At 42.4% G+C, this 27,975-nt stretch overlaps 2 protein-coding genes and 1 long non-coding RNA gene across 6 annotated transcripts in view; 2 read left to right on the top strand and 1 right to left on the bottom strand.

Moving 5' to 3' along the window:
• The first annotated feature begins 1,140 nt into the window (after positions 1-1,140).
• On the top strand, positions 1,141-3,736 carry LOC308238797. The gene is made up of 3 exons (XR_013959620.1): positions 1,141-1,782; positions 2,398-2,546; positions 3,524-3,736. It is a non-coding gene; the product is annotated as an uncharacterized lncRNA (long non-coding RNA).
• Positions 3,737-13,447: 9,711 nt separating this feature from the next.
• On the bottom strand, positions 13,448-27,121 carry RO60 (Ro60, Y RNA binding protein). Its single transcript, XM_080650991.1, has 9 exons — positions 26,963-27,121; positions 23,619-24,217; positions 21,486-21,706; positions 21,029-21,175; positions 20,633-20,770; positions 17,804-17,920; positions 16,929-17,042; positions 16,311-16,457; positions 13,448-14,773 (listed from the first exon to the last, which is right to left on the bottom strand). The coding sequence occupies exons 2-9, from the start codon at positions 24,196-24,198 to the stop codon at positions 14,621-14,623; spliced, it is 1,617 nt and encodes a 538-aa protein (XP_080507117.1). The 5' UTR covers positions 24,199-24,217; positions 26,963-27,121; the 3' UTR covers positions 13,448-14,620.
• UCHL5 (ubiquitin C-terminal hydrolase L5) overlaps positions 26,667-27,975 on the top strand; it is a 15,271-nt gene continuing 13,962 nt past the window's right edge. For 2 of the 4 annotated variants that reach the window (XM_080650993.1, XM_080650992.1), the window contains exon 1: positions 27,134-27,514. In XM_080650993.1, the coding sequence (XP_080507119.1) occupies positions 27,439-27,514 (76 nt within the window). In that variant the 5' untranslated portion in view covers positions 27,134-27,438. Of the gene's footprint in view, positions 27,515-27,975 lie in introns of all 4 variants that reach the window. The other 2 variants (XM_080650994.1, XM_080650995.1) reach the window with 2 other exon arrangements.

The raw sequence follows: 27,975 nt of genomic DNA, 5'->3' as shown, positions 1-27,975 counted from the left end.
GTGCTCAACTACTGAGCCACGCCAGACGGGCCGAAGTCCTTTCATTAAAATGGCCAAGGCCCTGCACGTGTGGCCAGTCACTAGGCATCCACATCTCCGCCCCCACTTTTTAACTCTCATTCCACTCCAGCCACATTGGCTTCTTTGTTTGTCCTCCAACATGCCAAGTGCAGTCCCACCCAGTACAGGTACCCTGTGCCTGCAGGGAGGTTAATCGTGACACCATGAACAAACTAATGATTTCATCTGCTCCCAACATCATCAGAATTTAGCATTATGAGGGCAGGAACTCAGCACCAAAGAATGAATGAATGAATGAATGTTTTAGGAAAAAATATAGAGTCCTTCTTTATTCATTCATTCAACTAATATTTATTGAGAATTTATTGTAGACTAGACACTATGTTGAAAATACAGTGGACTTTACGCGTACAGAACTTGTTAAATGGTTGCATACATCTAAAACATAAAATTAAATGAGTTTTTAAAAGAGGTGGGTGTGTTCGATACTCTCATAGATGACAAACCCAAGTTGGAAGGTTTAAAATCAAGGTTTTGAGGGCAGAGCTCACTGCTCCTCACCCATTGCTCCACGCAGAGCTGAGTGTTCCTTGAAGATTAGATTGTATTTCCAGGGAATTTGGAACAGGGGTTCATTGAAGCCAGTCATTGAACGCCTTCCTGGAGGGCGCTGCCATTGCCCTTCCACAAACACCTGCTAGCCACCAGGGCCCAGGACAGCCTGCATCCCGGCTCAGGACTGTGGTCCTCCGGTCGGGCCTTGTTGGGGACTGACAATGGGGAGACCCAGGCGCTTCCCTTGCGGGGTGATCACGTCCACAACCTATATTGACTTGCACTGTATTTTCATTGCTGCTGGGGAAGAGGCGGAGTGGAAAACGCGTGCTGCTCTCAATATAGCACCTACCGCTCCATCGCTGCTGGAGGGCAACGCCTGGGCTGTCACCGCAGGGGCAAGAGGACGCACTGGGGGCGCGGCCACGAGGGTGCGCTGGGAGGCGGGAACGCGCCCGCAGGAAGGGGCGTGGCTACGAGGACGAGGGGGCGTAGCCACAAGGGCGCTCTGGGAGGTGGGAACGCGCGCGGAGAGGGGCGTGGCCTCAGGGCGCTCCTGGCGGAGGAGCTGGTACTGCGGCCACAATGGCCTGGCCGGAGGCGGGAGCCGCTGGGGCCCAGAACGCTGAAGCCGGGCCATGTTCTCAGGGAACCACAGTGGCGGGCGGAATTTTGGGGAGGCCAGCTCGGCCTGGGGCACCGAGGAGCCGGCGTCCCCGGAGCTCTGGGCCCCCCTGCTCTTTTTTTCAAAAATATATTTTTATTGATTTCAGAGAGGAAGGGAGAGAGAGAAACATCAGTGATGAGAGAGAACTATTGATCGGCTGCCTCCCGAATGCCCCACACTGGGGATGGAGCTGCAACCCGGGCATGTGCCCTGAATGGGAATCCAACCGTGGCCTCCTGGCTCATAGGTCAATGCTCAACCACTGAGCCACCCGGCTGGGCTGGGCTCTTCAGCCAGCGCACCTGGCGCTGCTGCTCGGCTCCATGGCGCTGCTGAGCGTGGGCCACAACCTGCTGGCGCTCGCCCTCTACTGCCAGTGCGGCAGCTCCGCACGCCCACCCACCTCCTGGCCAACTCAGCCTCGGCGACCTGCTGCGGTCCTTCTTCGGGGTCCACGTCTCCTTCGTGTCCTGCCTGCGGAGCGGCTGGGTCTGGGGCAGCGCGGCTGCGCCGGGACGGGTTCAGCAGCAGCCTCTTGGGTGAGTGGGGCTGGAGGAGAAAGCGCCCTCCCCTCCTCTGCAAACGTCCCCTTCCCTGCATTGCCCCCGTTTCTGAGCGTCCTCCTGCCCCCCAGCCCACCCGGGACCCCAGGCTGCTGGGCGTTGCCTCCTCCTCCCTCCAGCTCTTCCTGCCTCACGCCGACCTCTACTGGGTCCCTATGGTCACTCATCTCCCCCACGCGGACCTCGACTCTGTCCCAGTTAGGGTTCAAATCCCGCTCGGCCGCTGAGCAGTAGCTGAGGACCACGAGTGTTATTTCCCTTCTCCGGGCCTCACTGTCCTCGGTGTGGCGTGGAGGACGGCAGGACCCCTCAGGTGTCCCGCACACAGGTGTCTGCTGTCTAGGAATTGGCTACCGCTGTTAGGGCTCCGCGGCAGCACTTCCCATCGGCTGCACCCTTTGTTCCTAATAATGTTCCTTTGAAATGAATACTGTGACCCTCAAGCCACCGATGAGAAAGGAGGTGGTGGAGACTTAGTCCGAGCCCCGAATCACTCGCGAGACCCCAACATTCACACCCTTCCGCTGTTATCACGATTTCTTTCCAAAAGATAACGTCTGGCATTAAGATGATTTGTTTGTTTGACTCCAGGAAACCATTTCTGATGACATCGTGTTCCTACTGTAACATGGCAAAGAAGCTTTCAGGACATGAAGGGGAACTACACGCGGTGGAACTGACATGATGGAATATGGAAGCCAGTTTCAGGGCGCGCTTGCCAAGATAACTGGCGAGAGAACGTGAGTCCCTCTTCTGTGGTGCTTCCCCCCCAAAGTGGGTGCTGACCTGGCAGGCGGGGGGGGGGGGGGGGGGGGGGGGGTTACCCTCCTGTTAGGAAACAGGACCCGGGCATTCTCTGAGAATCTTACATTGATAAAGAAATGGCAGATCCAGGAACCAGATTTATAGAATAGGAAAGAGGGGGGGTGAATTCATTTTGTTTTTATCCTTCAAGATCGTATATTTGTGTGTGTGTGTGTTTGACTGGACAGTACAGACTGTTTCAATAGGTGTGCTTTAGTGCTCCATGTGCTTAGATTCTTTTTTAAAAATATTAAAAAAAATTTATTTCAGAGAGACAGGGAGAGGGAGAGCGAGATAGAAACATCAATGAGAGAATCATTGCTGGGCTGCCTCCTGCATGCCCCACAGTAGGGGATTGAGCCTACAACCCCAACATGTGCCCTGACTGGGAATCGAACCATGACCTTCTGGTTCATAGATCAACACTCAGCCACTGAGCAATACCAGTCAGGCAGAGTCTTGAAATTTGTGGATTTTTCCATAAAATGCATTATCAGAAAAATATCCAATGTTGCCACTTACCTTCTTATGTGCATGGAAGGAATGTGTATACTCTTCCCCTTTAGTAAGGAACTGCAAGGAAGTTAAACTTAGTAATAATTAGAGACTTTTATGTGGCACAGTGACTAGGAGGAAGGGCTTGGAGAGTCAGATGGTCCCAAATTTAAATCCCAGCTCTGTCATTGACTGATTATGATCTTGGACAAGTACCTGTGCCTCATTTCCCTCCAAAATAAGGCTAACAACTAGAACTGACTCGGTGTGGGAAGACTGAAATAGGTAATTAGGGAAAGAGCTTCCTTAGTGTCATGCCCGGCCATAGCGGTACCCAGACTGAGCATCCGTCATCATTAGGCGCAGGGCTGTCTGCTGCTGACACTGGCTGACACCTGATCTTCCGTGTATCCGACAGGTGCCAAGAATATTTGTCAGTGGGACTTTTATTGGAGGTGCCACCGACACCCACAGGCCTCACCAGGAAGGGAAACTGCTCCCACTGGTCCATCAGTGTTATTTAAAAAAAAAGCAACAAGCATTTTGGCGACAGTGTTTGAGGAGGTCTCATATGTGAACAGTTTTCATGAAAACGTTAAAATGATGAACAATAAATCGCTGTGGAAACCTTATCCTCCTGCTTGCCATTTTTTGAACCAAAGAGATGGTGTTTAAAACTGGAGGATGGGAGTTGTGTCTAACGAAAAGGAAAGAATGTGTTTTATTGGGAATTTATATATGAATTTTACAAATTTGGTGTTCTTTATTATGTATACTGTTCAGAAGGGGTTAACTCCTTACCTTTTACAGGGTTTAGTGATGAGGGTTGATGTGTAATTTCTCTTTAAAATGTAAGGGCCAGCTGGGGGTAGGGGCCGAAGGTGGTTGGCTGGCCCCGCCCCCCGGTCAAACTGCCGGTCAAGGGACAATTTGCATATTAGCCTTTTACTATATAGGAGGATTGGTAGGATGGAATGAAACTTATTCCAGAAAAACAAAATCACTCACTTAAGGACTTAGTGGTTCCAATAACAGGACTGTACCTATGGGCAGGGTGAAAAGAGAGAAAGCAGGCCCACAATGGAGTGGCATGTGCTAAGTCCACGTCACCAACAGAGACCTAACACCTAAGACCTGAACTAACCGCAGCTTCAGCCCCTCCCAGGAATGCATAGGTAGGCGGTCAATCTGGAATCTCCTCGTCCGCACATGGAGAGGTCCCCCCTAGAGACCCCGCTCCCCCAACTCTCCGCCTTAAGCTTCCTTTCTCACCCCTCCTGCCCATAAAAGCCTTTCATTTTGGGCTGCTCTTCAACAGAAATGAGGAGGAAAATGTCAGCCTCGTGTGAAACAATTCAGAAACGTACTGGAGTTACTATTTGTGCCTAAGAAGCATTTTCCTAGGTCGGCAAACTCATTAGTCAACAGAACCAAATATCAACAGTACAACAATTGAAATTTCTTTTGAGAGCCAAATTTTTTAAACTTCAACTTCTTCTAATGCCACTTCTTCAAAATAGACTCGCCCAGGCCAAAGAGCCGCATGTGGCTCGCGAGCTGCAGTTTGCCGACCATTGTCCTAGACGATCCTTCAGTCATAGGGGCCGATGACCAGATGCTGGGAAGAGAGAAGCTACCCAGAGAGAGGAAAACGGATTTTAGGAGAAGTGGGGTGCTTCTGCCTTGGGGTCAACGCGGACCAAGGGGCCTTGGGACAGTCTGGCAGGAGACAGCTGGCGGCGGATTGGGCTCCCCACACGGATTGATTAAATTTCCATGGGGGACCCTGATGAAGAAGGAAAATTTCCATGGGGGACCCTGATGAAGAAGGATTGGGACTGTTTCATTCCCACGTGATAAGTGCTAACACTGGAATGCAGCTGAAGGGAACCAAATTTTTGCCACCGTGTAGCTGCTTTTGGGATATTGATTTTAAGCCGCTTATTAAGAAATAAAAGACTCAGAACTTTGACTCTTCCCCCCTTTCCTGCCCAAGAGATTCAGAAAGGCCTGCTTCAGGGAGACCTGAAGAGTCGCCCCCGCCTAAGCTGAATTAAGTGAGCAAGTGGAACAGGGCTCAGGCGGGTGCCTGTTAGCCACACACCCCAGGTCCCACTGTTTCCCAGTCGCCTGGCGGGGACTTTCCCGCCACGTGCGTGCAGCTCTTCCTCAACTCGTGGAAACCCCCATCCTCACTTCTGAAACCTAAGACCCCGTTCTTCTTTGTCCAAATGTCCGGCATGCACAGCGAACGGTGCCTGGGTGGGGTGGGGGGGTAGATTTCATGCCTCCGTGAATTCCCCACGCACAGGTATTAAACTCGGATGCTCTCCCGTGAGCACGTCTCTGCTCATTTTGCGGGGTGAAGGGGGTGACTTTTGCAAAGCCAGGAAGGATGGGGGCAGGGGGCCAGGGGAACCCAGCCTGGGAGAGAGGGCTGGATATGGAGCCCCATCCCCAGCCTTCAGGGAGGGAGGGAAAGGGCTGGGAGAGGGACTTCAGTCGATGACTTCATCATGCCTATGGGGTGAATCCCCTATAAAACCCGAAAGCACGGGTGTGGAGAGCTCCCGGGCTGTGAAACCGGAAGGCACGAGGCTTCCTCCTGCACGTGCGCACCGTGCCAGCTGATGACTCGGGCGCAGTGAGGGGTGAACCATAACTCACAGACAATATGACCAAGCACTGGATTAACACGGGGCTGGGGCTGGGCTGGGGCTGGGCTGGGGCTGGGCTGGGCCCGCCCTCGCTCACCTTGTCACACACGAGCACGAGCGGCACTTCCCGGCTTCTCTCGGGCACACCCCAACTCGCAGCATCCCTGCTCCTACCCGGGGTGAGGGGGGGGGCACCAGGGACTGGAACAAGCGTGACGCGCCACAGACCACCTGCCCACGGCGCGGCCACGACGTGACTCACGGGCAGGAGCGTGTGCAGGGGAGACCTCGCGAGACTTCACCACGCGAGACTTCACCACGCGAGACTTCACCACGCGAGACTTCACCACGCGAGATTTCACCACGCGAGATTTCACCACGCGAGATTTCATCTCGCGAGATTTCATCACGGCCCGGGACCAGCGCGCAGTTTGCCCGGTGCCTGGGTTCTTCCTGTGATTTTCCGTTGAATATTTCCGGATGCCAGGTGACCGCAGGTAAGTGAAGCTGCAGGTGCGGGTGGGGGCTGTCGCAGGGTTCGATTGTGGACCCATCCGGGGTTTTCCCAGGTCCCAGCTCCCATTGTAGGGGCGACTTCCATTTCTTCTCCCTTCCCATGCCTTTGCACGGCCGGGTGGTAGACAGATGTTATTTCCCGCTCTTCTGGAGGCTGGGAAGTCGGAGATCAAGGTGCCGGCTGGTTTGGTTCTTGCCCAGGGCCCGCTTCCTGCTTTGCCAAGGTCTTGCTGTCTTCGTGGCAGAGAGAACGCAAGCTCTCCAGCCATCCATCACCAGGGCCGAGACCCAATTACCTCCCAAAGCCGTTCTCTTCAAACACCATCGCACTGGGGATGAGGGTTTCGACATATAAATTTTGGGGAGACACATTCAGCCCGTAACCTTCCAGCTTAATAAAAGTATAGTATGTAAGAAAAAACTGGTTGTGAACCTTTTTTTTTTTTTTTTTCAGAACCATAGGTTAAAAAGAATGACGGGTTTAAGAAAAGTGTTAACTCTTTTTCTCAGTCCTCTTATGTTTAATGTTAAGATCTGGAAGATAAATTGTTTACTGAGGCCCACTAATATTTTAAAAAATAGGCCATTTGTTTTCTCATTTTATCATGAATCAATTTACACTTAAACTTCCAATTATCTTAATTGGGAAGCTTGAAATTTGTTGAGGACAAAAGGTATCTTTGGTTTAAATGTATCTGGATTTTGTGTTCTAATTAATCCTATATAATAAAAGCCTAATATGTTAAGTGTCTGGTCATTTAACCAATCAAAGCGTAATATGCTAATGATATGCTAAGGCCAATCAACTGCTTGCTATGACATGCACTGACCACCAGGGGGCAGACGCTCTGACTGGTAGGTTAGCTTGCTGCTGGGGTCCGGCAGATTGGGACTGAGCGAGGCAGGCTGGACACACCCTCGAGCCCTCCCACACTCCCTCTCTGGCTGGCCAAACTCCTGCATCTCTCCCCGGCCCCAATTGCACTAGTGGGGTCTCTCAGCCTGGCCTGTGCCCTCTCGCAATCTGGGACCCTTCGGGGGATGTCGGAGAGCCGGTTTTGGCCTGATCCCACAGGCCAGGCCAAGGGACCCCACTGGTGCATGAATTCGTGCACTGGGACTCTAGTATATATTATAAAAGACACCATATAATCAATATTTTTAGTCAAGTGTTCTTCATAAGGTTTGATATTGTTAAAATGTTTTGTTTTTTTCATCTTGGAGAGAAACGTATGGTTTTTGATCTTCCTTTCTTCATACAGCTGCTGACTATCATCTTTACACAGAGAACTATAATATCAGCCTAATGTTCAGCGTTTTGGTGGGTATATTCTGATGTAACTTGATTTCACCTTCTGCCTAACTTCCAGCTCCAATCTTAGAAATTTTCAGAAAAAATTTATGGGACTTCAGATAGAAATTTCTGCAAATTGGCACTGAAACAAAAGGCTTATTTGCATAGCTGACTTTCGCTGTTAACGTTCCCATAGGCGACTTTGAGATTTTTTCACACGCAAAAAAATCCTTTTTAAAAGTCTTAAAGTGCATTTTGATTAAATCCAGTAGTTTTGGTCCTACAATTGAAACCACGTATATTTTAAATAAATACTTATATAAGTATGTAAAGAGGCACTGTAAGGTCAGTGTTATCAAAACCTTATCTTCATCTTATTCAAATATAACGGATCACTAAAAGCCTTAGAATTTATAAGGCATTTTATAATCTTAAAATTCTTACCTCTTTAAAGAAATAGAAAGACAATTATTTGAAGTGCAGAGACTTTATTTGGTACTTCTAGCAACATCTACAAATGATACAATTGTCCAGCAACAGCTCGCATAGTGCCCACCTGTATCCGTGTCTAAGATGATTTTTTCAATATGGTATTTTGCAAGGATAGAAAGTCAAGATTTCACAGTATGGGTGAAATCTGTTTTATCATGAAATAAATTAATTCATTAGTATTTCTTCCATTTTCTATCAGAAAACAGCAAAATTACATTGTTAGGTGTTTTATTTACACTGAAAACGTGGAAGACTCAACAAAGCATCAGTGAGTTTATCAACAGACCTAGGACTCCCCCCCTCCCCCCCACCTCCTTCAGGGTCCCTGTCCTTTAAAATGACACTTGTTATAAATCAAAATTATATACTTTTAAGCACCAGCTTGACAATTTAAAGTTTTCTTTGTTTTATAAAAGATTTCTGCTTTGAAAGGCAAAGTGAATGTAAAAATGTGAATGTAATCAAACAAATCACAAGTCGTAATGTTTTTACAACTACATTCACTCTTTTGAATGAAATTTGCTTGTAGCCTTGAAACAAAATATTTTTCTTTTGTCTTGAAAAATCCCCTTAAAAAATTAACCATTTTTTGGGACTGTATAACTGTTTTTTTCATTCAGTGTTTAAAATATGCAAATTGGTCCTTGGAGATGTTTCATAAAGTCCAGCTTCTTGGATAATTTGTTGTATAAAACAATAAAAAACCTCCAACTACCACAAAATAGTGCTGATGTTAATAGTCACGTATGTAGAAACACCAGTGCCCCAGATTATCCTGTTCACGGGTGCTTCTACTACAAACGTACGAGCAGGTTTAAAAACTTGATGGTTAAATTCCCATTCATTACGTAAGAGTGGAAGCTCCCAAAGACCCCGTGAGTTCTGTGTTTCAGAAACACCAACACTATTAAGGCACCACTTACTGAACAGACCCTTGGAAAGGAGCCAGCAGCCTGCATGGGAGAGTTAGTCAGGTCATGTTGTAAGGCAGTCAAAGGATCATGTTTTTCACTTTAAGGCTCTTGTACCCTTAAATTTTATTCTGTGCAGGCATTAGTCTGTGTAATTTAAATATTCCTCAAGTGATCAATTATGGAAATCAAAGCCTTTATATAAAGCACATGCACATTTAGAAGTAGGTAATGCCACTCCCCAACCAATTAAAAGAAAGCTCTTATATATATCTCATCCCTTTGGACGATTTCTTTCTTATCAGAAGCTGGCAATAAAAGGGACAGAAGTCAAATGCTCTATAAAAGTTATGTTGTCACGCCATACCAAATAGTCCATATTTAGAATAGTGCAATAAAATCATTTTTTCTTGGCTATTCATCAAATGTAAATAATATTTACATTTTAGTTTGGCTGGTATGGATTCTAAACAGTTTAAATTGCAAATAAAGCCTAACAAGTAATTTAAACAGAAGTTCCCATTAGTGTTTGTATTGATACAATATCCATCACTTATGTGGTAATAGTATATAAAATAGCAAGCCTTTAACCTCAGTCACTATCCTTAATAATCCAAGTGTTCATTAAGCAAAACCAGCAGCAACATAGCTAACTTACTATTTCTTTTGTGCAAGCAGATTCTGATAATTTCTAAAACTAAAACTTAAATATATTTTAAAATTAAATATCATCACGTATTTCTACAATTAATATGACTCATGGTGGTGCTGAATAGAAGCAAAGACAAATCCTTTTCAGTTCAGAAATAGCTTTTGTGTATTTTCACTGTATTTACAAAATTAATTCTCATTGAAAGTTATCAACTTAATTTCAGTAATAGAATTTTGTAATATAACTCCTCTAGCTTATGCTTCTTTCTACCAATTTCCAATATAATTTGGTATTTTCAGGGTTTAGGGAAATGTATCATTTATAATTTTATTCAGACATTATGCTTAACTATATTAGTTTTTTACATGAAAAACATTACCACAGGATTACTTTTAAAATTAACTTCATAAGTTCTAAAAAGGAAATAAAAATTTCACCAATTTTAAAAAAGGGCTTAGGGTAAATACATGCTATTTAGAAAACCTTTTATGCTACAAGCTTAGTGAAGTACTTAGTAGACCAAAGATTCTGACCGGTCTCTATAATTACGCAAATATGAAGTTGAAACATACTATTTTCTGAAAGAGTATTGTTACTTATTTTTCGAAGAGTGCAAATATCTAATACAAAATGCATACAACATAACTTGATTTGGGGAGAATATATCAGTATATTGTTCCAAGAGAACTGCCTATCATTAATTTGAAAAAAATATGGCCTGGATGGTGTTGCTCAGTGGGTGGAGGCCAGGGTTCGATTCCTGGTCAAGGCACATGTCTGGGTTTCAGGCTCAATCCCCAGTGGGGGGCGTACAGGAGGCAGCCGATGATTCTCTTTCATCATTGATGTTTCTATCTCTCCCTCTCCCTTCCTCTCTGAAAGTAATAAAAAATATTTTTTAAAAAAGAAAAAAATGATCTTAAATCTATTTAAAACTCAAAGCAATCTGCAAAAGACTCATCCCAAATCTAAATGCGGGTGATTTTTCTACCATTCATTCTATTGCCCAGATAGAAAAAGAAATGACAAAAATGTCAGGAGTTTTATAAGAAAAATGGAGGGATAACATGTAGTTTTCCAACAGAGATTAGCCAGTATCAGGGAAATAGTAAAGAAAATCTATACATTAAATGCAGCTAATTCATAGCTTACCATATCTTTTTTCCTAATTGTTCCTTCAGCATGTTTACATTGAGGCTATGACATTCTCTAGAGAGGATATTGCCTCAAGTCAGTTCAAACCTGTAGTATACAAGATAATTTTTTAAAAATATATTTTATTGATTTTTTACAGAGAGGAAGGGAGAGGGATAGAGTTAGAAACATCAATCAGCTGCTTCCTGCTAACTCCCTGCTGGGGATGTGCCCGAAACCAAGGCACATGCCCTTGACTGGAATCGAACCTGGGACCCTTCAGTCCGCAGGCCTATGCTCTATCCACTGAGCCAAACCAGTTACGGCTACAAAGTAATTTTTCATTTTTGCTTGCTTACTCTTAAGAATCTCACTTCTCAAGAAATTTGTACTTGTGGTACAGTATCTTTAGGTACAATACCTCAGTGGTTGATCCCGATTTTATCACTTAGACATGGCTTTATTGTGCTTTGAATGATGCTTCTCACTTGTCAGATCCTCAAATTTATTCAGGGATTCTGCCTTACAATTTCCAAAATAATTTGTTTTTGCAAAATTTCAGAAAATGAGGGGGGAAAAGCCTCGTAAAATGGTATGTTATCATTTATAATGTTCTTATTTTAACAGATGTTTGTAGCATCTCCTCATTTAGAGTTTGAGAGCTTGTTTTTCTAGGTCCATCTATGGCGGGGGAGGGGAAGGAGTGTTGGACTTGGAATATATATTCCTTCTTTCTCTTGATCAGAGAATAATGAAAATTTTTCTTCCACATTTTCCCACTCAGAAGTTAAAAAAAGAACCTATTAAGCTATTTCCCTAGACCAGTGGTTGGCAAACTGCGGCTCACGAGCCACATGTGGCTCTTCCACAAAATATCACGGCCTGGGCAAGTCTATTTTGAAGAAGTGGCATTAGAAGAAGTTTAAGTTTAAAAAATTTGGCTCTCAAAAGAAATTTCAATCCTTGTACTGTTGATATTTGGCTCTGTTGACTAATGAGTTTGCCGACCACTGCCCTAGACCATTTTGTTTCAAAACACATATCCTATTAAGTTCTAATTTATATTGTAAGCCCTCATCCTAACTTAAACTTTTATATATTGATTTTCCTATGATCTAAGCATCAGATGTTACTCTGTAAAAATAGCAAAATTGAATCACATAGGTTAAACTGGGCTCTAGTCAGTCACACAGTAAAAGCTGCCAGAGAGGTAACACTGAATCCCATTCCCTAGTATCTTCGTCAACAATATACCTATAAAAGTTACTAAATAACATACGACAATTAATGGAATTTCCAAGAAATATCAATAAGGAAGAGTAGGACTTTAACAATAGTTTTTGTTTTACTAATTACAAATATATCCTGAAAATTTTATATATTTTCTAGGAAATAAAATTTATTAATTTCATCACTTGAATACATTTTAATCACGAGGTAAAGTTTTTTAATTTTCCTATAGGACTATATTATATAGCAACCTAGGTTATTAAGACATTGTGCTTGAGGATTACTATGAACAGAAGTATATGTTCATAATTTTTCTATTCTACAGCAATTATGTATGCACATTATTTCCCAATACTTAAAAAGATGGAAGTCTTGAATAATTCTATTTTCACCCCTCCTCTTGTCAGTTTTCCTATTTTGTGGGTATGTGAATACTGAAATGAAGATTTCTAGATATAGTGCTCCAAAGCCACCCTTTCTTGAACCCCAGTTCCCTAACCTAAAAAAAAAAAAAAAATCCTGTTTACATTTCTAAGGTTTGGTCCAGCTCTAAAATTCCAGCATTTGAAAATAAACTTACTTTCTGTGGTGGCTCTTTCTGTTTTTTTTTGTTTGTTTGTTTTTCTTTCTTTTCCTTCTTTCTTAAATTGTTGCCTAATCCATTTAATTAAACTTACCTAAATACTTACAGCAGGTCACATCTAATCTTACTTCTCTGATGGATTTCATCAGCTCATGAATAGATCTGTCTAAAAACACTATAGGAATAGTATATAACGGAAGGAAATACACTTTTATGCTATATTTCATTTCAGTTAGGAATAAAAAGTGACATTTTATGATTTTTAAATTAAGATCTGGTGTACTTAAAAAATTACAGAACACAATTCTATTAGGTTCTTTAAATGTCAAATTCAATCTAAACATAAAAGCTAATATGTTAAATCCTATGTGTGAGAGGATTAAGACAAAATGACATCAGAAGCAATGTGGTTTTTTTGGCGTGAGGATGCTACTAGTTTTGCTGACTAAAATCATCTCAGGTAAATCACAACACTGCTGTAAGTTGCCTTGAAGCCTACACATCAGAGCTAGTATTACCATATCAAATACATGTGAAAGGAACATTTTCTTGTCACTCCTAGAGCCCAAATTTCCCCTGAAACAGAAGGACAATTATCAACACAAGTTCTAACACTACTAACATCCCATAACCCCCGAACAAAATCTCTAAACCCCAAGCATATGAAATGCTACAATGAACATTTCTAGCCTTTTACATAGTGATAAGTTGTTTATGAAAATCCCCCATAAGTCCTCCATTACTATTTAAATTTACATAAAAATTGAAGTTTTATGGGTAAGTCTAGACAACCATGTAATTATAAGGAAAGTTATTGTCATTTAAGTAAGTTAAACCTCCCCACAAAGAAGAGGCATTTGCTCAAGAAAATAATGCACTTTAGCATAATGAAAAGAAGTTTAATATACACAAATAAAATAGAAAAAAATACTTTCTTACAAACTGGTTAGTGGTAATATGCTACTCAAAAATTGCCTTTCAAACCTGAAAGACCTAGCTTGCTTTATTGTTTTATTTTTACTCTACCAAGAAAGAATGTTTTGTCACAATGAATAACGAACAAAGAAATAGGCCATTGACATGCTTACAATTAGAACCCATGTACAATTGGCTAAAAAAGTTAAAAGTTAGAACAATATTGATTTTACAGTAAGGAAAAAGTGAATCCAATTATAGTTGAGATTTGTCATTTTCAGACTGAGTGGCGGAGTTAAATGCTTGAACCATTTTATGTTGCTTGCATTTAAGAGCATGGAAAAAAGAAAGTACGACTAAGGGTGGCTATGTTGTTGTAACTCGGAGGAAACTGTCAAGTCACACCCTCAACTCACAGCAATAAAACGCACCAACACAAACCACTCCACAGACTTCCTCAGGTGACACAGACTTTAGTCTCCAGCCCAGGGGTGTCCTTTCTGTTGTGTTTCTGGTTAATGGTAATAATTCTACAAGTGTAAATAAAACATGAGACAAAATCTCTTTTTTTACCGAATAAGAAAGCTATTAACGTGACCTTAGAAAACTCTTAAGAGGAATCTGCAAAACTCATTATTTAATGTATTGGCTGCTGTTTTACAGATGAGTTTTATATGCCATCACAGTTAATGGTCCAGTGCATTTCAGAGTCGATGAACATTATCAAAGCTGTCCTTTCCCAATGAAAACATTTAAGAAAACTTGAAGCACTTTCCAAATGAGTGACATGATATGGAACTACTTACAAATTTGGCTCTTACTTCGTTTTAATACAAATGTGATTATTTACCAAAGCAAACCTGTGTGACTATGTTACAGGGTCTACCAGCTCTCTATCAAAGGGAGCTATAGTGAATTCCGAAGCTACTTCCCAGGAGCTAGGCTGGAAGATAGAGCGAACTTTGGGCTTATCTTGTTTTCCCTTTTTTTGGTAAGGTAAACTTTCCATTATGCACACACTATGCCATCATCTTATCTTTCACTGGATTAAGATTAGCTGGGAAGTAGCTGCGTATTTTTAGGGAGATCACTAATGGCAATGGACTGCTTGGATCGTGCTGGTGCTTATGGTTAGATCACATCCAACGTGAAATTGCGAATTACGTCTAGAGCTCCAGTGTCAAAGCCACACATATCCAACATGCCTCTGTCCTCTGGGTCTGCAATGGTGAACCCATTTGATGTCATTCCACAAACAATCAACTTAGCTGGAATGTTCATTTTCTGTAGGTAAAGATCAAAATACACATTTTAAAAAAATTGTAAGAAAGCAAAAGCAAATAACCTCCAAAATTAACACTTTAAATTCTATCACAGATTTCCATTACAAGTTCTTTCCCCCCCCTCTCTACATAAAATCTGTCAATCTTTCAAGGCTCGACTGTAATCTTCAGAAGACTAGACAACAAAATTTTGTCAACAACCTGCCTGAAATTCCTGCCTCTGTTCTACGTTACTTGTTCTGTGGGTCACAGAACACCTTCCTGAGCAACCTAGGGACTCTGCTTATCAAGCCTGTCAGGATATTCAGGGGCTGAGGCTATTTTTACCAACATAGTAAACACTGGGCAGTGTGTGTGAAGGTGGAATTAATATGAGATATTTCACCAGGATTATTAACTTTGCTAAGTATAATATAACATGGCATGTAAGAATTTGTTCTCTATAGCTAGGACTTGTTAAAGTAGTTGCGTTTCTGAGATAAACCAACCATCACTCAGTGTCAGACACTGTAATGGGCTCTTTAAGGAATTTCCCTAGTGTATTTACTGTGACAACTCTAACGGTAAGCATGTATCAGAGTTCAATAATATGCTCAGGTCCACAGTCAGGAAGAGAAAGACCAGGACTCAGAACCCAGACTATCTGACTCCAAATTCTGTTCTGCTACTTGTTGGTCTCCAACTTAAGGGCTTGTAAAGCACAGCCCCACCAGAGTTCCTGATTCAGCAGGTCCCCCACGGGGTCCCAGGATTTGCATCTGTAACATGGTGTTAGGTAATGCTGGTAGGGAAACCACGCTTTGAGACCCACTGCTCTTCATCGAGTTTTAGTTCTACTGCCAGTCATACTAACTACACTTCAAGAGCTCAACAGCCCACTGACTAGCAGTTACCATGTGGATATAGAACATTTCACTCATTTCAGAAAGCACAATTGGAGAGCACGGATTAGAACCCAGAAATATCCATATAACTTAAACCACAGATTATAGCTTTAACTTTATGTAGTCCTTTAACAAAAATCACAAATGACACCTTAATATTTCAAGGAACACACTGAATTATTAAAAAAATGCCATTGATAAAGGATATTCTTAGTAATGTCTAGAACTGGAACTGGTGGAAATATATTGTACTAGAGGCCCGATGCACGAAGATTCATGCAAGAATGGGCCTTCCTTCCCCTGGCTGCCGGCACCGCCTTTGCTCCGGCCGGAGCCGCCTTTTCGCCTTGCCAAGCTGCCCAGAGGCCCAGAGTGGCTGGGGCGGTGCGGAAAGCCTGCGTATGCAAATTAACCCACCAACTTTGTTGGGTTAATTTGCATACTCCTGATTGGCTGGTGGGCGTCGCAAAGGTATGGTCAATTTGCATCTTACTCTTTTTTATTAGTGTAGACAGGTGTAGCCAATACTTTTCAAGTAATGCTGAGTCCATTACTGGTGTTGTATACATTCATAGCTTGTTTTTGGAAAAGGAGAGTGAATGTTTCAGAACTGAGACTTTATGGGGTGAGAAAGAGTATCAGAATTTGTGTTACCTTCCGATACTGTCTCAGAGCGACAGCAGGGTGGACACTTCCAGCAAAGGTCTCATTATCCGTGAACACAATGAAGACATCAGCAGCTGTATTTGTCTTTTGTGCCCAGATCATTGGAAGAGAGCAATCAGTTCCACCTGCTGGGATCTAATTCAGAACAAAAAAACAAGAATAAAAGACAGTTTCCATAATCTATATATATAAAAGACTAAGTTGACTCATGCATGCGCAATACATATAAAGCTCTCCCTGGCGCCAATCGCACAACACACACACACAGTTTTGAACTGTCCTTGTCGATCGTGAATTTGGTTGACACTTCTATTATAGAGAAAGGGCAAGTAACAATATTAAAATATTTCTCCTAATTTCTGTACAATGTGCATGAATCGTGCACCAGGACACTATGAAATAATATAATACTTAAAAGTACTACTTTTTACATTATCATTGTGTGTTGAGCCAATACATAGACCTTCCCAAAGCCTATAGAGATATTTTATTTCATGCTCATGAAAAAATTGAGATGAAACAATTTGTTCGCACCAATGCATTAATGTCACGCACGACAGCAATAACAATGATGATACAATATAATCTAATAAAATAGTTTTTTACCTGATTCATAGCCATTAAAACCTGTTGTAAACTCATATCTGTAGTTACTGGACATCGTACCATCTCATCTGAAAAAGCAACTATGTGAGAATCTTTTTCCGTCCGTGAGACAACCTGAAAAATGCAATGGTAGTAATTTTCAGATTTGGGAGAAATAAACACATACTTGAAGTTCATAAAACATCACCTTTAAAGGAAACACACTGTGATGCCTATTTTATTTCTAAACTTACATTGGGGTTTGGATCTACACAGTAACAGCACAGCTTTCAAAGTACTTTCACAAACTCTTCCAAAGAAACTGCTTTTCACAACAACCCTCTGAAGCAGATAGAATATATTCTTTTCTTTTTATTAATAGGAATACATATTTAATATCGGAAGGTAACATAATACAGGCACAGAGAAGTTAAGAAGCTCATCCATGATTCATTTAATAGCTATCCAGTGACAGGCAGGCAGAAACCGAAGTCTCCTGACTACTGTTACTAGTTTCTGATCTTTGAACTTCCATATTTATTAATAGTTTCCCTAAACATTGTCTACTTCCTCAAACATATTTGATCTTTAGTTGTAAAATTAAAATTTCTATTCTGATATATTTTTTCAACATACCTATAATACTGCCTATACCTAAATATGTAAGTATATGTACTAGTAACTATATCAAAGTATATACACACAATATACTTAAACTTCGCTTATTTTTAATTACTTTCTGATATGAAATGTTTATAAGAAATGGTGTCAAATATGTCAAATTGACAAAAACAAGTGGAAACCCAATTCTTGAGCCTATTTAGGTCTACAGTTCTGCCTCACAGCAAACATTTTCTTAGGGTGGCAGACATGGTAAACTGCCTCCGTGTTCTCACCATGCACATTGCAGCGGCAACAGTGCTGGCATTGAGGACGCTGCCCAAAACTCTTTGGTTCATAGAAGCACTGACGTCAACAGCCAGCAAGAAACGCTTTCCGGTTGGCTCAACTGTCTACAGAGAGAAAACAAATGAAATAATCATTAAATTTAATCAAAGAAATTCTAAGATTAAATTTTAAACAAATCATTAAGTACATTCACAATGTTATGTAACCACCACTATTTCCAAAACTTTCATTATTTCAAACAAAATCTGTACCTACTAAATAACTCCCCATTCCTCCCTTCCTCTAGCCCAGGGATGGGCAAACTTTTTGACTCGAGGGCCACAATGGGTTCTTAAACTGGACCGGAGGGCCGGAACAAAAGCATGGATGGAGTGTTTGTGTGAACTAATATAAATTCAAAGTAAAGGAGCGGAAGAAAGAGCAAGAGAACCCTCCGCTCTTTCGGCTCCGCGGGCCGGATAGAAGAGCCGAATGGGCCGGATCCGGCCTGCGGGCCGTAGTTTGCCCATGGCTGCTCTAGCCCCTGGCAACTTCTATTTTACTTTCTGTCTCTATGAATTTGCCTACTGACCACCTCATTTAAGGTAAATTATATAACACTTGACCTTTTGTGTCTGGCTTATTTCACTTAGCACCATGTTTTCAGGTTCATCCATGTTCATCCATGTAGCATGTTCCTATTTCCATTCCTTTGTAAGGCTGACTAGGACCACATTTTGTTTATCCATTCACCTGTTGATGAACACTTGGGCTGTTTTTACCCGAATAATGCTCCTGTGAATACTCGTGTACAAGTATCTGAGTCCCTTTTCAATTCGTTTGGGCATATATGTAAATGGTAGAATGGCTGGATGGTATGGCAATTCAACATTTAACTTTTGGAGGAACCACCAAACTTTCCCACAGGGCTGTACCAACAATACCCTAGTTTCAATTCTTGTTATTTCTGCCTTTTGATAAGAGCCATCCAACAAGTGTGAAGTGGTATCTCCTTGTGGTTTTAAGATGCATTCCCCTAATGACTCACAATGCTGACATCTTTTTATGTGCTTATTGGCCATCTGTATATCTGGATAAATGTCTATTCAAGTATTCTGACCATTTTTGAAACAGGTTCTTTGTATTTTTACTGTGGAGTTGTCTTTGTTTTATAAATATATTCTGAACATCAAAACAGTATCAGATATATGATCTGCAAATACTTTCTCCTATTCTGTAGGTTATCTTTTCACTCTCTTGGTAGTATCCTTTGATGCACAAAGGATTTATATATATATTTTTTAAAATATATTTTATTGATATTTTACGGAGAGGAAGGGGGAGGGATAGAGAGTTAGAAACATTGATGAGAGAGAGACATCGATCAGCTGCCTCCTGCACACCTCCCACTGGGGATGTGCCCGCAACCAAGGTACATGCCCTTGACCGGAATTGAACCCGGGACCCTTCAGTCCGCAGGCCGACGCTCTATCCACTGAGCCAAACCGGTTTCGGCACAAAGGATTTATATTTTGATGGAAGTCAAATTTATCTTTTTCTTTTGTTGCCCATGCTTTTGGTGTCATGTCTAAGAAACTATTACCAAACCCAATATTATGAAGCATGTACTCTTTTTTTTTTAAGAAGTTTTTATTTTATAGTTTTAGCACTTAAATATAGGTCTGATCCACTTTAATTTCTTTATGTGGTATAAAGTAACGGTCCCACTTTATTCTTTTGCATGTGGATATCCAGTTTCCCAAGCACCATTTATATACTATTCCCCATTGAACTATTTTGATACTCGTGTCAAAAATCAATGGACCATGTAAACTACACTATAAGGAATACAGTAATAATGTCATAATTATGTATGGTGTCTGAAGGGTACTAAACTTAGGGTGAGCACTTCGTAAGGTATATTACATGTCTAATGTCGTACACCTCAAACTAATATAGTGTATGCAAAGTGTATTAAAAAATACATTTAATTAAAAAAAAGAAAAAAAACCAATTGGCCATGATGTGAGAGTTTATTTCTTGGCTATTTTCTACTTCAGTGGTCTTTATCACTGTCTTAATGTGTATCACTGTTGTGATTACTGCATCTTTGCAGTAAATTTTGAAACCTGTAGTTTTCAAGTGTAAGTCTTCAAACTGTGTTCTTCTTTTAGAAGATTGGTTGTGCTATTTGGAGGTCCCCTTAAAGACCACATAAATTTTAGAACAGGTTTTTCTATTTCTGCAAAACATGCCATAAGGATTCCATGGAATATGTAGATTGCTTTGGGTAGTACTGTCATCTTACTAATATCAAGTCCTTCAAACTATAAACATGGAATGTCTTACATTTATGTCTTCGGTTTCATTCAGCAATATTTTGTAGTTTTCAGTGTACAAGACACCTCCATAGTTAAATTTATTCCTACGTTTTTTATTCGTTTCAATGCTAATGTAAATGGACATGCTTTCTTAGCCTTTGGATACTACTGATTTTTGCCTACAGGTTTTGTATCCTGCAACTTTGCTGAGTTTGTTAGCTCTAGTAGTTTCTCATAGATTATTTAAGTTTTTTTTACATTTAAGATCGTGTCATCTGAGAACAGAGATAATTTTTATTGATTTCTAATTTGGATGTCTTTTGTTTTTTCTTGCCTAACTTTTAGAATTTTCAGTACTTTGTGGAACTGAAATGGGAAAGTGGGCATTCTTCTCACAGGAACAAATGAGTAATCAAAATATTTAAACAATTAATATCTTTAAAATGTGTTTTTGCACAAGATACCAAGTCCTACCTAACTGGGTCATTTGTTTTATAACAAAAATCAAAACATCACCTTAAATGTTTTGTAAAAAGCGGCATCCAGAGCTTTTAAAATGTCCTCGTCGGGACGCCACTTCAGTTTTCCTCTGAGCCCATGCCCTGTTTTGTAAGTCTCCAACGCGATTAAAACATGAAATGGATGAACACGAGCCTAGAAACAAGATGAAGACAGAGAGTAAGTGAAACTTCAAATGAAAAGTAGCAGTTATGTGCCTTAGATATTTGTTAATGTAGCTAATGTATTTCATAAAGAAAAGACAAAAACAAGGACATATTAATCTTAGCTTTCAGAGTCAAAATGCAACTTGGTATGATAAATCTCAGAACACCTAAAACATATGCTGATGGCATTTCCAAAATTTAGGAGCAACTTTTTCAGTCAGCAGTAGCTAATAAAGGGAATGCTTACCTTTTTTAATAGTTTCTCATTACACAGTTTTTCACATACTAAAGATACTTCTGAATTTCCTGGTTCAAGCACTGAGTTAGCAGTCATCTTTCCTAGATTCCTTAGTAATGCAGTTAGAGGCATTTCTTGTAACAAAGCCTTCCATACCTATTGCAATAACAGGCAGAAACATAGAAAATTATGAATCAGTAAAACATACCTGTATCATTAATATTAATATATTCTCTAAGACTTTCTTTGGGGGTTCAGATCAATTTCTAAGTAAGAATTTGTGCAAAATGGTCAAAGTCTTAGCAAATAAACTAACTTGTTCTTGAACACTACTGAATGCAACTACATGTGGGCACTGTTAGGTGTTTTTCTGTAATGAACATATAAGTACCCACAGTTTATCTTTTTAATACATACCATAAATCACTGTTTAACCACATGCTGTAACATATTACACTTTACTTACCTCTCTAGACTTTAAGTGATTTGTCAGAAGTTGTTCCCTAACCAACCTGTGCTCTTCTATCAGATGAATGACTTCCAGCTCATCTTTTGTGCGCTTCACCTTCTCCACAGCCTCCAGATACTTTAATAACTTTTCAGTCTCCGCAGAAAGTGCTTTTTCTTTATACAACTCCTGGACCTCTTTCCAGCCCTTTGTAATGTATTTGGTCACAATAGCAAGTCCTTTAACAATTAGAGAATTGAAAAGGCAGGTAGGATTAGTAGGTAAAAGACAGAACATGTTTCTGTAAAGGCATTATATGAAAGGCATAAGTAGATAACCAGGAATGAACTTCTTTAATCTGTGATGCTGTTATGCATGATATAAGAAACATTTAATCAGAGTTAACTAATTTTGCTTATTCCATCACTGCTTCAATAGGAAACTTTGGAGAAAGAAAAACTCCTAGCCTGGCCGGTGTTGCTCAGTGGTTGACCTATGAACCAGGAGGTCACAGTTTGATTCCCAGTCAGGGCACATGCCCGGGTTTTGGGCTCAATCCCCAGGGGTGAGGGTGGGGGGTGCAAGAGGCAGCCAATCAATGATTCTCTCTCATCATTGATATTTTTATCTCTTGCCCCCTCTCCCTTCCTCTCTGAAATCAATTTAAAATATTTATGTATATTTTAAAAACTCCTATATTTTCATTTCATTATAGAGCTTTATTTTTGGAGACATCAGCATTAGAAACTTTGGTAGACAGGGCCAGACTTAGGTCCATAATCTCAGAACACCTCTGAAAAGTACTGATCTCAATTAATTTCATACTCAATTGTCTCTTTTAGCTGATGATTATGCATGGATGAATAGTAGAGGTAAGTGGATGTGGACAGGTAGGTAAACTTATAATTTTTTAATAGCTGAGAAAGTATTATAGGCCAAATATTAAAAAAAGGAAAGTAATGTGTTTCCTACTACACTTTCTTTTAATAGTTGAAACGAGCTTTGGATTGGGGGCGGGGGGGTGCGTGAGGAAATTTGGGTTGTAATCTACGCTCTACCAATAAATGGTGTGATTATTCTAAGCCCTACATTACAGTTCTGCAAAAAGGTGGGGAAAGGAATGGAATTATCAAATTCAAACGTCTATGGGGAAAGGTGGGTAAAATAAATGAATGAATAGGCCATGTGATGTAATAAAGTGTGGTTAGGACTGGGGTGAACTAAAGAGTATGCCCTGACAAATATTTTAGTTAAGTATTTGCTTAGTGCTGCCAAAAAAAAAAAAGTATTTTTCAAAAGAAACAAGAATATGGACTTTTGTGTGATGTCTTCTGCTTTATATGATGTTTGTTCCCATCAGGAACATCCACGATCACATTTAGTCACCAGAAGGGTCACTCCCCCTCTTCCCTTTTTAATAGATGTAGATGCGGGAACTCAGAAAGGTTACTTGGCTTCAGGACACAAAACAATGGGCAGAACTGAAATTTGAACCCATATGAGTGGCTGTCTTTTCAACTTTCCCTTCTGGTGTAAAAAAATAAAATAAAAATAAAATTTTGGGCATGTTGATTTTTCTGGAAGTTCACACTTTATTCTTGACCAAAAGTTTTTATTTCCTTCTAAGACTAAAAAGTAATTAGATCCAACTAACTTCTCAAAAACCTCTTCCGACAGACAGAGAAAAACTGGCCCAAGCTACCATGTTCCCTGGTTGACTGACAATTAACATCCTGAATTGTTAAGTTCAGAGCACTATTTCAGGTAGCCTTTAGGGTCCATGGAACGTGTGTCCTAGGAAGGCAGGGAGGGGGAAAAATGAGAAGGGGCTACAGAAGCGGGCTATCTGCCACCTATTGGCTAGGAGCTGTTTTGCTAACAACTTGAACACATCCAGGTGCTTTCATAGTCCATCATCATTTAGTTGAGTTTTCGTTAGCATGGTGACCTGTCATATGGTTCTTGATTATTAAAGTCTGGATTGCCTGTGGTAGGTGTTTCCAGATTGGGCTTAAACATATTAGAATTAATCAATATGTTCTGAGAATGAAAGGCTATTTCTAGAAATTACACAACTGTCTTATATCAAACAAATTTGTTATTTATTCGATATCTGCACCCCCCCACACACACCAAAGATGCTATGCTTACCTTCACTGGAGGGTTTGAGATGTGACAATCTCAACAGATCTTTGTGAGACCAGCCATTTCTCTGTTTGTATTTTGTAACAGCCAGAGCGAGGGCCATACCGCCTTTCCCATTGTACCAGTCTGCTATCGCCTTCCGGAGGGCACGACCCCACATGCCACATTTCATGCTTTCCCTCAGATCTTTCTTAAACTGGATAAAAGTGAAGAGATGTGTGGGAATGCGACAAACTTCAGCAACAGCTTTAAATGCCGCTTGCTTTGTGCTTATGTCGGAACACTGGGAACAAATGGCCAGTGCAAAGAGCATGGGCTCCTGCTTGGCCGTTCTGCCTTCTTGACTGAATGACTTGATTTCCTGGATCACTTCACATCCTCTGCCATCTTCAATCAATCTAATTAAAGCTTCCGCATTTTCAAGGCCCAATTTCTGTTCTTTGATATAGTAAGTCCCACCTTCAGAACCAAAACATAAGAAGCGGTGGAGGCGATTCAAATCAGTGACTTGCCATACATATCCATCTTCAGAATTGGCTATCTGCTTCTCATTTAGGGGCTGCATTTGGTTCATTGAGTCCTCCATTTTTCTGTCTTTAGGAAACCTAACAAAAAGCAAAATGTTACTTGCTAGATTGAGACAGTAAAATTATAAAAAGGGAAACTTATTAATCTATGCTTACTGAAATCTGCCATGAAATCTTTTGATATAAAATTATTTTTTAAATGTATTTTTTACTGATTTTAGAAAGGCAGGGAGAGGGAGAGATAGAAACATCAGTGATGAAAGAGAATCATTGATTTGCTGCCTCCTGCAACCCAGGCATGTGCCTTTACTGGGAATTGAACTGAGACTTCCTGGTTCGTAGGTCCACACTCAACCACTGAACCACATCAGCTGGGCATAAAAATACTTAAGCTCAGTAAGTGGTACTATGATAATCAGAAGTAACAACTGAGAAGTCACATTTCTGAGCTATCATTTGTTGCTTCAGAGATTCAGCAGGCAGCTCAGCAGGGGGTTTGGAGTCCCATATAGAGAATCAAAGGGGTAGGGAGGGCTGTTACAGTCACTGACCCTAAGAAAGATCTTAGGATCTTTATTCCCTGAATAACTCAGCAAATGTTGTTGGTTAAATAACCCATATCTGTTCCTCACCTATCCCAACCCCTGAATACTCAATTGTTGTAAATCCAGATTAATAATAATAAAAATAGAGTTAATTCTTCAGGGGGTTGGCCTGATTTATTCAGTGCTCTTAAAGCACACCACTTCAAAGGATTTATACGGCTAAAGGTGTATTAAACTTATAGAAGTTAAACTTTTTGGAAGAAATTAAGCAGATTGCAACAATATTAAAAGCATGGCCACAACTTGAAATTGATTGTGGATATTTTATACATTGTCTACTACTGTTTAATTGCTTCACTTTGAATGCAGTCAGTGAATGCTAGTAACACACAATACATAACAGCACTTCTTTCCACTTCGTACTCATTAGAACAGTTATAGCATCTTTTAACAGTACTAATAATATATTACACCTACAGATTCCTACATAGTAAAGGTTCACATTTGAATTCTTTCTCAAGTCTCTTAATCATTTATTTGAAAATGCTACCTTTCACCCCAGAGATCAAACAAGTTGTCAGCTCATTCTTTTTTAAGAGCTTTATTTACACTTATGAAAGAAAGTGTGTAAGATAGCTCAAAAAAACCCAATCCTGCAAAAACTGGGGCCACACATTCAAAGCCTGTATCATTTAGACTGGGAATGGGCATGAGTGGATCGAGTCAAGCATTCACCCTGAAGGCCAGCCTGTGGTACCGGCTTAGTATTGCCAGATCCTTTCATTTTTCTCAAAGACCCAGAAATCTGGAATTTTAAAATGAACTCTTAGGATTACATTTTAACAACAAAATTAAAGAAATTCTAAACCCCTTTTCACATTATTTGCAGGTTGTACCAAGAGCTAAATTTTCGGTCTGGTCTTTCTTCAAGAGACACCAAGTTAATGAGGTTAGGTTTCAAATACCTGTTAGTTTTGATTTCATTTACTTAGCACAGAAAACCCTTTCAAGTTCAGATTAAAGACGACGACAAATGACCACCAACACCTCTGGGCTCTGGTGACACTCCTAGGTGTGGTCTCTAAGGCTGTAAGGCTAGACCCTGGGCCTTACACATGCTCCCGTTTAAGTACAAGGAACAGGGCAAAGAGAACTGAGGCCCCCAGCTTGAGGGCCACTCCCAGGGGCAAACCTCAAGAAAGTTCCAGTTTACAAAAATCAAATCAGACATTTGATACAAATTTTCCCTTCTATTCCACATTATACCCATCTTATCTTAATATAAACGCTATTCTGTTGTTTTGGTAAAATTTATCGTGTTTACTTTGTGGCTTCACATAGCGCAACGCTCACTATATACTAGTAACTCCAGCGCGCAGGTCACCTGTTTGATGAGCAAGGAATCAGAGTTTTATGCACTAAAACATTTTTTTTTCCTGGAAGCTAAAGGCCCTTCTTGGAACTCAAGAGGTTTAAGGAATGATGTGCAAATACTTCGTTTAAAAATGTTTCAATTTCAGTTGACATTAATATTGTGCACAGCACAGTGGTTAGACAATCGTATACTTTACAAAGTGTTCCCCCGATATTTCTAAAGCCGCCTAAAACCATCCATAGCTATTGCAATATTACTGACTATATTCCCTGTGCATAAATAAAATAGACGCTTTAAGACTTTCATCCGAACACGAGTATTCTGCAAGAGCTTGTTGAATGAAGGCTATTTCGTGAAAATGGCCATTTGGGGTTTAACTCATCATCGAATCTTGGAAGCATCACAAGTGCTTTTAGATGAACACCGCACGTCTCTGCAACCTCACTTTCCTCGGAGGCGTCCCTCTAGTCCATGATCCCCGCCCTCCCACCCCCCTGACTGCAGGGCACAGCTTCCTCCCCACGAAGGTCTTGCTTCCCGAACCCAGATCCCGGCGACGCCTCTCGGCAGAGAACGCGAGGGGAGCGGGAGGAGGGGAGGGTAGGAGGCGGAGGAGGAAGGCGGGCCCTGTGGACGCCGGCCTGCGCGAGCACCCTAAGGGGCCGCCCGGGGGCGCAAGGCCCGCCCTCGGGGCGCCCAGGCCCGGCCGAGCCAGAACGTCCCCGCCGCGGTGCCGGGTCCGCTCGTTGGCCTGGGCGAGGCGCGGGGACGGCGATGCGTCGGCTCGGACTCGGCCGCGGAGATGCGGGGTGAGGCACCTGGAGGTCCAGCCGGAGCCCGCGCGCCCTCGGGGCCGCCCAGACCGCACAAAGGGCCCCCTCCGGCCTCCCGCCGTTTCCTCACCTGTGCTCAGCGGCCGGCCCTCCGCCCGCAGCGCCACTGGGCGAACCCTGCGCAGCACGGGGAAACGAAAAGACGTGGCGGCCTGACGGGCGACGCTTGCTCGGACCGCACGCCGCCGCCGGGCCTCCAAGTCCGGCTCCCGGGAGTGACCCCGCCCTCTCGTCTGCCCGCCCTCGCTCCGGATTGGTGAGAATCCCGGATGTGGACTCCTCCGGCGCGCTGAGGCCCCTCCTCTTCCTGTTCCGTTCCGGGTTCTGCGCGGCCCGAAGGAGAGTCGCTGGCTCCCGGGTGGCTAGAGTGTCCTCGCGCGCTCTAACGCGCTCCTGGGGACCGCCCCGGAGGCTGTCGGGAAGTAGGCGGGGTGACGTGGGGCGGGCGAGCTCTGCGGCGGGTTCGCAGGGATCAGTGGCCAGCGGCAGCGGGTGCCGGTGGCAGCCAGCGACCGAGGTGGAGCGGGGCGGCGTGTGGCCGGGGCCATGACGAGCAATGCCGGGGAGTGGTGCCTCATGGAGAGCGACCCCGGCGTCTTCACCGAGCTCATTAAAGGATTCGGTGAGAGCCAGGGGCACCGTCCTGGGCCGGGGGGTCATGGAGGAGGCCGAGCGGGGCATGGAGGGGTTTCCTGCGGCCGCCGCCGCCCCGCGTGGAGAAGCCGGCGACTCCGAGCACCTGGAGGGACTCGGGGAGGGAACCCTCAGGGCTCCGCCCCCTTCCCAGCCCCGGGCGGTCGCGTTTCCGCAGAGATCCTGAGAGTCACACCACGAGGGCAGGGACCCCGAGTGTCCGCACTGCCGTCTCTTCAGGATCCGGCTCCCCATTACTTGTTTAATTGCAATGAGTCCCCGCAACTCCCCTGACCCCTTAAGCACCAGCCTTTCCCTTTCCTTCGCCGCGCGCTCCGCGTCCCGGCAGGTGCGCCCAGGTGCGCGTCTCTGGCCGCCCGTCCCGCAGGGAAAGCTGGGGTGTGCCTGCTGGAGGGTGGGGTGCCCGAGGCCCCAGCCGCCCCGGAACCC

Source organism: Plecotus auritus (assembly GCF_963455305.1).
Source record: "Plecotus auritus genome assembly, chromosome: 14".
In the NCBI taxonomy this organism is placed as follows: domain Eukaryota; kingdom Metazoa; phylum Chordata; class Mammalia; order Chiroptera; family Vespertilionidae; genus Plecotus; species Plecotus auritus.
Note: the sequence above shows the minus strand (reverse complement) of the source record. Positions and strands in the feature narration are given on the sequence as shown.

Coding starts and splice junctions, on each gene's coding strand:
- RO60 (XM_080650991.1), bottom strand. CDS start 24,198: ATGGAGGACTCAATGAACCAAATGCAGCCCCTAAATGAGAAGCAGATA. Junction 21,176..21,485: donor ATCACTTAAAGTCTAGAGAG/GTAAGTAAAGTG, acceptor TTATTGCAATAG/GTATGGAAGGCTTTGTTACA. Junction 17,043..17,803: donor TTGCCGCTGCAATGTGCATG/GTGAGAACACGG, acceptor TGCATTTTTCAG/GTTGTCTCACGGACGGAAAA.